The sequence below is a fragment of the Marmota monax genome, unplaced genomic scaffold, assembly GCF_021218885.2.
Source record: "Marmota monax isolate L192 unplaced genomic scaffold, Marmota_monax_Labrador192_F-V1.1 WCK01_AAM20220418_F8-fsc00051, whole genome shotgun sequence".
Taxonomy (NCBI): Eukaryota; Metazoa; Chordata; class Mammalia; order Rodentia; family Sciuridae; genus Marmota; species Marmota monax.
In genome coordinates this window covers 6141050-6154116 of record NW_026695202.1, presented here as the reverse complement: position 1 = coordinate 6154116, position 13067 = coordinate 6141050, and the positions used below count along the sequence as shown (strand labels likewise).

Sequence of the window (13067 nt, the reverse complement as noted above, 5' to 3'; positions counted from 1 at the left end):
TAATCAGGACAGCGGAGGGTTCTGTCGGACCAGCCCTTCCTGCTCCCAGAGTCTTTCCTGACCGGGGCCCATCCTGCCTTGGTCTCAGCAGCCATCCATGCACCACATGAAGAGGGGCAGGGGGACAGAGGCATGAGTCCTCTTGCTGCCACCACCAGCCCGATCCAGGGGCATCTTCGAGTCAAAAAGCAAAACCCTGTGCTTGTGTGTTTACCCACATGCTTCTGAAAAACCCCAAGGTCAGGCGACTTCGTGAAATAAAAGGCCACTGCTTATTATGAAAGCAAAAAGCTAAAACCATCTCCGGAGGAACCGCTCCAAGACAGCAACCAGTCAAGGGCAGGGCTTTCCTGGCTCTTAAGCTCTTCTCTCTCCATAAAAACGGTCCCATTAACTTGATCTAAGTGGCCCTAATTTTGATCCCTTTCAAAGAGACAAAGGGGTTAGGCAAAAAGAGACAAAACCTCAGAAAGTCAATAAAAATTCGAAATTGTTTTCCCATTTGAGAGGACACTGGAAGTCTCTCAGGCACAGGGCTGTGATCGTCCCTCCATCCCTTGGTGTCGTACATCAGAAAAGAACTAAATCACTCTGGAGGGCAAACCAGCAGGCACTACGAACGTGGAAGATGCACCTATCTTGGGTCCAAAAGCTCCGACTGCATATTTTCCATAGAGAAATGTTTGTACACATGAACAAGAGGGCTATACCTCGACCGCTGGGTCCAGCACCCTTATAAAGATGAAAACTTGCTAGGAACTTTGATATCCACCAGTAAATTAAGATATACCTATAGGGATGTTGCCTTATTCTAATGACATAGTAGCACATATGGACAACGTGACACACGATACAGTGTAATACAACATAACCTAATACAGCAGTTAGAGACATCCTCAAGCAGACTACACAGGTTTAAACACTGGCTCTGTTCCTTCACAGCTGTATGACCTTGAACAAGTCACCACATTTTTCTAAGCCGCAGTATCTTCAACCACAAAGTGGAAATGACAACAGTACACCTGCCTCATAGCACTGTCGGGAGAATTCAATGAATTGATGCATATTAATTATTTAGAATGGTGCCTGGCTCTTATTCCCGTGAGTTTTTTTCTTTTAATTATAAACCTATGGCATACTAGACATAAAAAATTATATATATTAATTATAATCACATATATTAATTGAGGCAGAGATCGGATACACATTGTTGAATGAAAATAAGCAGAATACTATATGTGGCATTCCATATACATAGGGTTCTACTATTTATGTTTCTAAGGCAAATAAACTATCGATTTTTTGATGGAAATACATGGACACAGACAGGCATATGGAGGGAAAGATTTGGAAAAGAGACTAGAATTAGAAGCAGGGATCCGACAGGACTTTTCCTTTCTCTGATTGTAGGCAGACAGGCAGACAGGCAGGTGCATACAGAGGGGTGGATGGATACATACACACCTGGATGTATTCAGATAATACTTGAAACTTTAAAAGTGTAGATTTAAAAAAAAAATGTCTGAGGCAGGACAAAGTATGAGTGGCCTTTTATCAATGAGGAGCTTAAAGGTGTCCAACATGCCTGAGCACACACAGCCAACCGGCCCAGAGGAAGGATCTGAGCGGAGCTCTGCCCTCCCCCGTGGCCTTTCCACCACCCCACACCGCCTCCCAAGGCCACCCAGGAGTTGACTATGACAAAGAAGAAGGGGCCTCCTTGTCCACACTGGCTGCAATGGTAAAAGCCAAACGCAATGGAGAATTGTGTTGTTGTTTTTGTTTTTAATTAATGAACCTGTTGGAATGTGCCATTCAGCAGTGGGGCTGAATAGTTCCTGCTGTTCTGCAAATCAAACACAACTCCTTCCCCCAAGCCACTTCCGTGGCCACTCTCTAGCCTTATCTATCCAGGGAGTGGGAAAGGGACACAGAACGGTCAGAGAGGCACCTTCACCAGCCAGACCGGGTCTCCTGACCTCTCACTGGCTTTGCTGTCCCATCCCATGGACCGGGCAGTGGAGCCCTGGCCGGACCTGCCGGGGGAAACTTCTTTGAAGCCCTGGATGTGCTGTCTCTGCTAGCCTTACCCCCCAGATCTCAGAGACCACGCAAGTCTCTTTGACTTTGGCTTGAGATTTAAGGGTCTTTTCCAGTTCTAACAGCCACAGAACAGTAGAAATTTCTCTGTTGTTTCTCTATTATAAAAATCTAAGTTTTCCTTTCCTAAGGATGATGTTTAATTAAAACCTATGGCCTTTGGGGTTGCCTTCAAATTTTTTTTAGGAAAACTCCCCAAATCCAGAATCCTTGCCGGAGAGCAGGGCTTGTGCTTCTGAAGCAAAATTCTCTTTCTACTGCTCCCCCCCAACCTCTGTCCATTACATCACCATCCTCGGGGCCATCACCTGCTTTATAGTACCAAGGGTCAAGGAAGATCGAAGTTTTTGAAGATTGGCATACTAAGAATTAACTTCAGCCTTCCCATTTAATAGCTGGGTAGCTCTGGACAAGCACAACCCCTCTTAGCCTCAGTATTTTCCATCTGAAAAATGGGCACATTCTGTATTCTTAAGATGGCTGGGTGGATGGATGAGAGCGTCTGCAGGGGTCCTTCCTTTCTCCAGACCAACAGCAGTCCTGTTCCCACAATTCCCAAGATCTTGATAGTCTGGGCTGCCCCACTCCCACCAAGTGCCTGGCTCCTCTCCAAAGTCTGATCCTTTAGTCACAAAGCCCAGCACGGAGGCAGAATCGCGTATCAGAGGGAGAGGCAAGGGACCTGGTTCCTTTAACCCGGCTCCTTGGCTAAAACCACACCTCAGATCTGATACTGAAGGAATCCACTGGCAACGCCCCTGTCAAAATAGTTCACAGATATCTAGGGCCACCCTCCAGAGCTGGCAGCCGACCCCAAGCCGAGCCCCACTCTCGATTTCCCACGAGCTCAGAGCAGGCCCCCGACATCCACCTCTCAGCACAGCACGGCCGCTCCTTGCAAAGGGGGAGGAGAGCAGGGCTTGTGCTTCTGAAGCAAATTCTCTTTCTACTGCCCCCCACCTCTGCAGAAAACACACACGCACGCGCGCGCACACACACACACACACACACACACACTCTCTCCGACTTTCAGAAAGCTCTTGGCACTGCCCACCCTTCCTGAGCTGGACGGCGCTGCCAGAGCAGGATCTGCCCAGCCAAGGCTGCCGCCTCATTCCCAGCCCCCTCCGGGCCCCTTGAGAGTCAAGGTTTTGTCAAGAGTTTCAGGGGCAGTGACTGGTGGGGAGGGGGCCGCAGACATCCTGGCTGGTGCCAAGTCCTTTCTTCGCCCCGCAGTGTGCTTTATAAGCCAGCATGTAGTTTATTCTTCTCCTAAACACTTCGATAGGGTACAGGGCCGGAGTTGCCATAGAAACACCTTTTAACTCCTGCTCACCCAGAAGGCTGCAGCCGTCTCCTGGGCTTCGGCAGAAGAAAGGAAAAAAGAGAGACACCTGTGGTTGCAGAGACAGGGAAGGCCATGAGGGTGCGGGCAGTAGAGAGGGCCAAGCCTCGGTGCCCTTCCCTGGCAACGTGGCATCCAGCCAGGAGCAGAAAACAACCGGGAAGGTTCTGGAAGAGGGCGGTGGAAGGTTGACCTGATGGCCCTCGGTGGGCTAGGGCATCCATTAGTGGGGCTGCAGGGGTCAAGGCCATGGCCAGATCCCTCCTGCTTCCCTTCAGGGAGAGAACCCAGAACATCCACCCAGAACAGCAGTGAGCAGGGCAGTTGGGAGCCACCTACTGGACAGTGGAGGGGCAGGGTGCGCTGGAGGCGGCAGGAGGTCAACAAGCAAGCAGCCCACACCCACACCTCCCATTTTTAAAAGCATTATCTCATCGCTCCTCCAGTGCAGTGCGCCAAACCCAGGCAGCGCGAGTTTGGATCGGCGCCAGAGCATCGAAGATTTTTCATTTCTTTTTTTATTTTTGCTACTTCAATGTTCTGGTTCGAGGGCACTTCTTGGTAACTCGGCTTTTCTCTGGGAAGTTTAATAAAGGAGGAGGAAGAAGCTATTTCTTGAGTAAATCCAGAGAAATGACAAGAAACACTGGGAGCATAGGCCCAGACTTCCAGCAGGAACCCCAAGTGGAAAATGAAGCCGTCAACGAGGTCCAGGGGGGTCCCCCCTGGAAGCAGGATCTGCTGGCTCCTGTTCCCACTTCTCCCTGGTCAACTTCCAGGGTAGAAACCTCAAAGCAAAGGGCAAGTGGAAGAGACAAAGTCCCCGCCTCCCCACACACACCAAAACACACCCCACCAGTCCTGAAGCAGAGAGGGACTTCTTCGCCCAATGTCTGCACACCCCATCCCACCTGCTGGACTCCTGGCCCCAGTGTGCTCCCTACTGAGCAAACCCAGGACTGAGCGGCAGCTCAGGCGGAATGTCACCAGGCCAAGTAGGATTTGGGTAGGGGCACTCAGGGAGGAGGGAGAAAACCTTCCCAGGCCTCAGGCAGCCCAAAGAATTTTTCCAAGCAATATGCAAAGCCAGGGGCCAGCCAGGGTCCCCCAGGGAGAGGACCTGCCTGCCTGTGGGTCCCGGGAAACTTCTACCCTGGGGTCACCCAAACACCCTCAGCTGCCAACTGGTCCAACTTTCTGGTCACCATAGCCACCCCTGCCTTCTCCTAGACCTGGCCTGGCCCACCAAGCAGCGCCCCTCCCAGCCTCAGCTGGTTCTCCTGCCAGGCTCCAGCCTCCTCCCCGCCCCACCGCAACACACTTGTGGAGTCCCTCACCCAAGACCCAGTGGAAAATTTCCTTCTCCTTTATGACTGTACTTAAAACACACACACTCCATTCTTCACCTCTGAATCGACACAAGCAGAGAGCGGCTAGACCATGTCCCACCCACCGTCCCGGCGTGTACACACACACACACACACACACACACACTCAGAGCGGAACGCTGGCCCGCATGCTTTATGAGCTGGAGGATGGATGGAAGGGATGTTTTCCAGCTGCCACTCCACCTCTGGCCCTCCAAACCAGTGTGACCAACAGCCCCAAACAAGTTCTCCCAGGACTCTGGAGGCCTTCCATAAAAACTGGTTCTGCTTCTGACCCAGCCTCTGTCTGTCTCATGAAGACACAAAGTCCAGTTTAGAACTGTCACAACTACAATGGGACCTTTGGCATTTTGTTCTTTGGGTGACAAATTTATTTTCCACTGGTCCTCATAGCCCTCCCCACAGCACTCAAGGGGGGGGGGAGCTTCCTGTGAATTTTCACAGTTATGTGATAAGTGATCCCTTGCACACCATCTCCTGCTTGCTATCAGTACTCCACAAATACAGTCCAGGGGGAGGGTCAATCCCACAGTTTTCTTCTCATTTTTCTCCTTAAATCCACCCAAACTTGGCAGTGCAGAAAGCTCCCTTAGCACTTGCTTGGAAAGCCTTAGTCTGGGTTGGGTCTCAGGCAAAAGAATGAACTTCAAGGGCGCAGATGATGCAAACTCTGAAAACTCCCAAGTTTCTCCTGCAACTCTCCATGCACATGGCTAGCAACTTCTTTCAAAAAGTACTCAACATCACATCGCAGCACTTCACTCAGCATTCCAAGTTTTAGGAACCCTCTCCCACCCTCCGCCCCCAGCTCTTCCTCCTCCAGGGGTGAGCGGGCAAATTTTCCAGTTGTCAAAAAAAAAAGCCAGCAAGGAATCTCTGGCCCCAAATGAGCAAAAGGCTGCTAGGGGGGACCCTTGGCCGCGGGGAGCTTCCTCTGCTGGGCATCTCCCCCTTCTGCTACGCCAGCGAGCCCCCCGCCCGAAGAAACCGGATCTCTGGCTGCAGCGTGGGGCTCGTGTGGAACCCCACGAGCTCTTACCGATGTCGGAGTTGCAGAAGGCGTCCTGGGGGTGGCTGGGCGAGCATGTGCACGCCTCGGCACCCCACTCCCCCAGGCTCCAGCTGCCCAGGAGCACCACGAGCCCAAGCCAGGGAGTCATCGCCGCCGCTGCCGTCCGCTGCGGGGACTGCTGCGCGCCTCTCCAAAGTTGCCTTGCGCGCCGCCGGCGGGGCTGCTGCGGCCCGAGCTCGCCCGACCGGCCGTGCGGGGCAACTTTGCGCTGCCCTTGGAGTGCCCAGCGGGACAGGCTGGAGTGTGGCGAGGCGCTGGGCTCTGCTGGCCGGCGGGAGATCTGGGGCGAAGGAGCGGGAGCCGGAGCCGGAGCCGGAGGAGGACCTTGCACACTCGCTGTTTGCCCGCTGCTCGCGCCGCTGCGGCCGGGGCTGCCGAGGGATATAGCGCGGCCGCCGGGACCCCCCCTCGCAGCGGGCGCTCGGGCCCGCCCCCTCCGACCAATGGCAGCGCCGCATTACCTCATCGGCCCTAAAAAGGGGGCGGGGCCGGGGGCGCGGGGCGGCGGGGCGGGGCCGCCCCGGACCGTTCAGATCCTTATAGGGAATAATGCGGCCTTGGGCACGCGAGTGGGTGGGCTGGGGCGCGCCCGGGACCCGCGCTGGCTGCCTGGCCCCCGAACGGCGCCCCCGTGTCCCCAGTAACCTACACCCTCTTGCCACACCCACTCCTCCCTCTGAGCGCCTCGCACCCAAACTAGAGCCAACTACCACCCACCCACCCATTCCGAGGAGCAGAGGTGGCCCCCGCCCTGGAAACCTTGACCGGACCTGGTGGAAAGTCTAGGGAGAAATGCTACCTCTCCACTTGCTCTGGAAAGAGCAGGGAGAGAGGAGACAGGCCCAGACAGATGACATCTTTTCTCTATGTGTATCTGTCTTTCTCTCTGTTCCTTTCCCCCAAACCCTTTTCCCACCCTCTCTTTTACTTTCCTGGATATGGGGAAGTCCTCTGCCATTAAGAAGCTAGCAATGAAAGATGGTTGCTTATCTGAGCTCCCTCCCAGCAAATGGAGTAGTGAATTCATTCAACAAACTCTGTTCTGGATGCTGGCGTAAGAAAGGCAGAAGCCCCGGCGGCCGTGGAAATCTAGGAGTGCACATAGGGTCATTTTCTATGGCTCTAGTGCTATGAAGAAACCAAAGCAGTGTCTTGGGTTAGAATGACCGGAAAGGTGCTGCATTCCATGGGAGAGGAAGAGAAGGACTCTGAGAAGTGAGCGAGAGCATCAGTCCTGTGGCAGCCAGCAGGAGAGGGCGCCAGGCAGGGAGAGCAGGTGCAAAAGCCCTGAGCTGCTTTCAAGAGCAGAAAGGAGAAAGGGCCTGAGGAAGTAGTAGCTCTGTGCATGGCAGACTGGTCTCCATCTTTCAGCAAGGAATTTTGAAGTGAAACTGATCCAAAACTGGAGTAAAACCAGATCCTGGAGAATTATCCAGGATTTCAGATGACTGACTGTACTGGATAATTGGAAATAACAAATATAATTACAATCCTATCGTTAACTAACTTCTTGACTCTGCTATGTATTTTTAAAAGTGGGGTTCCATAGTCACCCCGGTATATCTCACAATAATCCTTGCACAAGCATCATTTCTGCTTTCTGGATGCAGATAGGAGCCCAGAAAGGTGGGATGACTTGGCAACCAGCCAGGAGCTAAGCTCACCCGTTTTTGCTGACTATCCTTAAGACGTTTATGCCCTCCACTTGGGCGGAAGTTAGATCCAGCTGTGCAAATGCCCTTTTGCAGCTAGGGCCTTCCATCTTCCTATACTTTCGTCACTCTCCCTCTTCTTCTTGTTTAGAATGAAACTTGTCCATTGGGGCCCTAGAATGAATGTTTAAAGGATTGGGAGAATTGCAAGTTACTCTTTATGAGAACTGCCTTGGTTTTCCCCCCAAAGAAGGGATATAGGATGTCAGCAGAGGAAAGTGTTGTGGGAGATGGTATTTCCAAGAACATTTTAAAACCCTTTTTTTTTCTACCCTTAAACATTTTGGCATAGGGCAGGGAAAAGAGTTTCCACATCTTTCTGTCTTGTTCCCCACCCAGCTCTTAGGACCTTCTCACGGGATACTGTTGAATTATTTCCCCCAGCACCTTAGAAATACTTGGAAGACAGGGGTATTTCCCCCACATTACTTTTTAGCCCTCTGAGAACAAAATAAGGTCTCAGGAGACTTAGTATGTGACCAGCAGCCCTCTGAGTCCTGAGCAATGGGCACCCTGGGGCCACTCTGAGGAACCAGGTTGAACGAGGACATAGTTAGGGGGATTTAAGAGATTCACTTAAACTCTCATGGTGCCAGTCATGTGGAAGGTTTTAGAAGAATTTCCGGACCAAATCCACTTTGGATAAGCATCTTACGTGATAGAGGCCCTCTCTTCTCTTTCTTTTCACATTCAGTTATGTTCAAAGTGCCAATATTTTCTCCAAGGGAATGCCTTGCCTGGCACACAAGTATCAGGGAGATAACTTCTGCTGAACACCATGCGATAGATTCCTCACAGAAACCATCCAAATCGTTGGATTCCAGCAGCTACATAATTATGAAAGTGCAAACATGATCTGATTATTTCTGTAGCTGAAAGGTAATGAGATTGCCTTTGGGGTTTTTACCTGTCACTCTCTTTCCTAATCTAGTTCAAATGGCATTTTTTTTTTTTTTTGGAGTTCAGAGACTGTAAGGACTTTTCAGGTGGGAAACTCTGCCATATACCCAAGCTGAGGTGGTTCCTTTCTTCCCACCCCTGTGAAGCCAGCTGGGTCCTCACCCTGAGAAAGAGCAAACTCTATGGATCCTGGTAGGTCCCTCCATCGGGCAGGCGTCACAGCCATCAAGCAGGATGTCATGGTGTCCCTGGGTCTAATAATGCGTAAGAATTGCTTTCTCAAGTTCACTGCATAACCTAGATACAGTGAACCTGGAGCTAATGGTAAAAATGGAGACACCAGGTCTCCTGCTTTCTTTTGACAGCGAAGAACAATGACAGATTTATAAATCTGGAATGAAACGAAGATGTTTTAATACCCACCTGGCCTGTCCTCAAATTTCTGAGGCTGAACACCCCCTATGTATCAAATTACAGGATATTGGAGTCTATAGGAAGTGTTTTCTTGGACATGGAAAGGTCATGAAAAGAACCTCAGAGACTGCCCATCCCCACTTTATAGGTAAGAAAAGAAAGGTTCCGACAGGTGAAGGAACTTGCCCAGAGACTCACAGTCAGCTATCAGCATGGCCAAGAGTGTATTGCAGCCACCAAGGATTCCTTATCTGGCTGGCTCCATCACATTCATGGGGCTCAGCCCTCCTACCTAGAGCATGTGACCTAATGCTTGCACTCTGACCTGGAAAACTCCAGCCATTCGCAGATCCTGGATTTGCGTTTCTGACCTGTAGGCAAATCTGTTTCAAAGTCTCTTCAAAGAGTGCCCAGCTCCTGGAGAACTTCTACCCACGCTTACTAAACAGTCCTCTGTTATGATCATAGACTCTCCTTGTGGGAGCCAATCATTACAAGAATAGTGCTTCATTATTATTATTAAGAGGTTTATCTCTGGGGCATTTGCCTTTTCCCTTTCTTGATTACTATCAGACACCTTATGAAAACATTCGGAGTATACCTTTGAGAAGAGATGCATGAGCACTTTTCTGGGGGATAAAAGGAGACCAGGGTAGAAAAGAAATCCAGATCTGAAATCTGTTGTGAGCACAGCCGTGGAACAACCAGGCACCTGCCCCTTGGATAAGGCACCATACCTGTCCGGTCCTCAACTTCCAGGTTTATCTGGCAAAAGATATAAGTGAATGGTCTCCAAGGTGGTCCTTGGCTCAGAAAGGCTGCAACCCCATGGGGAATTCTCAGGGACACAGTGAATGTTTCTGAAGGAAAGACAGATCTCGCATTTAAGCAAGTTGGACACAAAGTAAATGTACCCGAGACTGAAGGACATCCATCCGTCTCACAGTCAACACTGTTGAGTTCCCGTCTCGCCCTCTCCTCCAGACTCAAGGCTGAAACCAAAGAATCTCAGTGGAGAGTGTGATAGAAAAGGCAGGTAAGAGACCACAGGTCTCAAGTTTAATGGAGCCCATCTCTCCGCCTCTTGGACTCTGAGCATTAAAATGTCAGGAAACAAGTCCTGCTGACTCTAGAGTTCATGGGACTCTTGCACATCCTTCATAGCTTAGATGCCACCTTCTCCAGAAGCCCCATTTGACTCCCTTCCGGTGTGTCCCCATAGTAGCCTTTGTTTCCTTCTTTTACAGCATTTAGCTGCCTCTGATATGTTTGCTCCCCTGTTTCCCTTCCTGGACTGGAAGCCCCTTGAGGACAGGGATCCAGTGTTTGTAACACAGAGTTTATTAAGTATGGGTGGAATAGATCCAGTTCTGCAGCCGATCCCTAGGCAGGTGGGAGTCCTGGGAGGCTCCCTGAGCCTTATCCCTCTGGCCAGTGCTAGGGGGCGCTGTAAGCCAGAGAACACCCCAGGGCTGCCTGCAGTCTCACCAGGAAGACAGGCACCATTCCACGTGGTGTGTGGGTGCGGGTGCCTCTGAGTGGGCGAAGCTGACCCCTCCCGTCTGCAGTGGTCACAGAGCGCTCGGTCAACATCCCGTCAGGGTCTGCAGCTGCCCGAGCTCCTCCACCCCTGTGCTGGCCACATGTCCACCCAAGGGCTGGAAGCTTTCTCGGGAAGGGACACACTTGTGAATCACGAGTTTGGGGCCCCGTGGGGGTGGTCTGGGAACACCGCAGAGGATGCCACGGTCCCACTCTTCCAGAACAGAGCTGGGTTCTGGAAATGCGACCCGGGGAAGGTGCTGACAGGACATGGTCCATTTCTGGTGCCTCCCAGGGAAGCACCCTGGGCTCCCTCCCTCTCCCCGTCAGACCCCAGCCGCAGTGCCTTCCCCCAACCCACAGCTGAAAATCATTACATTCAAAATAGCCTTTCCCAAGCAACAGACAGCCTGGTCCACCCCTCCCCATGAGCCCCGGCCAGACCCTCAGCAGGGCTGCTGCCCAGCTCTGGGCAATCATGAACCTAGGATGGCAGGTACCTCTGTGTCGGGCACCAGCAGCGGGTAAACACCTTTCCTTGCTTCTATGTGGTGCCAATTTCGTGGCAGTCGAATTGCAGGGTGCCTCTCGCCCCAGCTCTCCCTCAGCTCTGCCGGGGAAGCCAAGACCCCTCTGCAAGAGTCTCTGGCTGCCTTCACATGAATCTGGGGTTTTCACGTTTCTTTCCACAGGGAGCTACTCCCAGGAATTTTAAGCCAGAAAACACATGTGTGCAATAGAGACATTCTGTGTCTTATGTGTCTGGGACGGTGGGAGATGGGAAGCGGCGTTAAATATTGCAGCTCTTCCTTTTTTGTTGTTTTTCTTTTCTTTTTAATGACCATGGGCTCGGGCAGTGGACAGTTTCTGTGAAGGATAATATGAAGTGGAAGAAAAAAATAATATATATTTTTTTAAAAAAAAATATGAAGTGGAAGGACGAGAACTTCTCCAGCCCAACCCCTTTCTAATGCGTTCCGTATGCCTGTGGAGTGCATGTGTTTTTCCTTTAAAGATGAGTAGCTCCTCTGTGGTTCCTTTGAAGGTTGCACGCTCAGCTTCACGCAGAGGCGCGCGTTGGTCTCCGTCTCCGCCGGGTAATCCCGGGGCTTGGGTCGGACCGCGACAGGCATAAGTCGGCTCCTGTGGGACTGGGCTAGAGATCTCATTTCTGCAGAGGCACCTGACCTGTTTTCAGCAGAACCTGCTGGAACTGAAACCGCCTTGTTCAGTGCTGTGGGGACGGTCTGCAGAGCACTTGATAGCTTTGATCCCATCCTTAAACTTGGTGGCTGACACGCCTCTCTCTCTGGGTTTTGGCTTTGACCTCTCTAGCTGTACCTTCTCGATCTCCTTGGCAGGTTCCTAGGCCATTCCTGACATCAAATGTTGGGGATCCTCTGTCCCCGACTTACTTTCCCTTTCTGTTAGCCTCCATACTCACCCCAACCATCCTCACCTACCTTCCAGGTCTCTCCTCCACCTAGGCCGTGTGCACAGGAAGAGGCCTGCAAACAGCAGTATCCCTGATCTCCTGGACCCTCCATGAGTCTCCTCCTGGACCATCTCACCTGCAGGTCCCAGGGCTTCCCCAGACTCCAGGTGTCCACAGCTCCCTGTCCTCTCCCCTCTCTCCCTCCTACGACACCACCGTTCACCAAGTCCTCAAGATTCTCCACACACGTCTCTTCTAACCATCCCTCTCTCCCTGTTTTTACTGATTCTTCCTTGGTCCAGGCCCCCACAGATTCCCGACAGTGTCAACAGTCACATGGTTGGTCATCCTGCCTGCAGTCTTTATCAAGTTCAGCTTTCGCACTGTGGCTCCTGTACAGCTTTTCAAATGCAATTCTGCAATCATGTCCTCCTTGGCTTAAAATGATTCAGAAGTTCCCTATGGCCTCCCGAACAAAGTCCTAACACTCCAAAGACGTGCAAGGTCCTCTGGGATATGGCTCCTAACGGTGGCGTCCCAGACCGCAGCTAGAGGCGGCCCTGTTCGTGCATAGTATGATGTGGCCACTACCCTGCAGTTACCCCACAGCAGGCCCTGACCTTCCTGAGAACACTGTCCTCGCTCCCATCTCAATTTTCATATGCCCCAACCTGCACCCCACCCTCCAGGGATCTCATACTCATCCGTCAGGATTCGGCTGGAGTCACCAGCTCATGCGTGTTTTCCTGGCCCTCTGCCTGCCCCAGCAGAACTGAACCCGCCCCCCCACGGCCCCATGACTCTGCTCCCACCACCGTGGATTCCCCAGACTTCCTTTGGGGCACCTCCCACACCCTTCTTGTCCCTGGTGATTAATAGGTCTGATTCTCCTCTAGTCAGCCTGCAAACCTGGGTGCTTCTCGGATGCCTTACCCAGAACCTGCACATAGTAGGTGCTCACCAAATATCAAAAGAATAAAGTAATCAACACATGGCAGGAAAAGGAGCGAAGCCAGTATCACCTTGAAAAATCACCGGAACAGAGGTTCTGGAATCCAATTTCTTGAACCCAGCATTGAGCAGTCTCAGGGACACAAATGATTCAGAAGAGACCAGCAAACTGACCACAAGCCCCTTGTCCTTGTTTCCCGTGAGGTAG

At 51.7% G+C, this 13067-nt stretch overlaps 2 protein-coding genes across 3 annotated transcripts in view; one reads left to right on the top strand and one right to left on the bottom strand.

The window, feature by feature from the left end:
* Window positions 1-6273, bottom strand: part of Timp3 (TIMP metallopeptidase inhibitor 3) — a 50275-nt gene extending 44002 nt beyond the window's left edge. Inside the window, exon 1 of the mRNA XM_046429617.1 lies at window positions 5873-6273. Coding sequence (XP_046285573.1) covers window positions 5873-5993 — 121 coding nt within the window. The 5' untranslated portion in view covers window positions 5994-6273. The remainder of the gene's footprint in view (window positions 1-5872) is intronic.
* The window catches only part of Syn3 (synapsin III), a 427730-nt gene that overhangs the window by 206432 nt on the left and 208231 nt on the right, over window positions 1-13067 (top strand). The gene's annotated exons all lie outside the window — the stretch shown is intronic.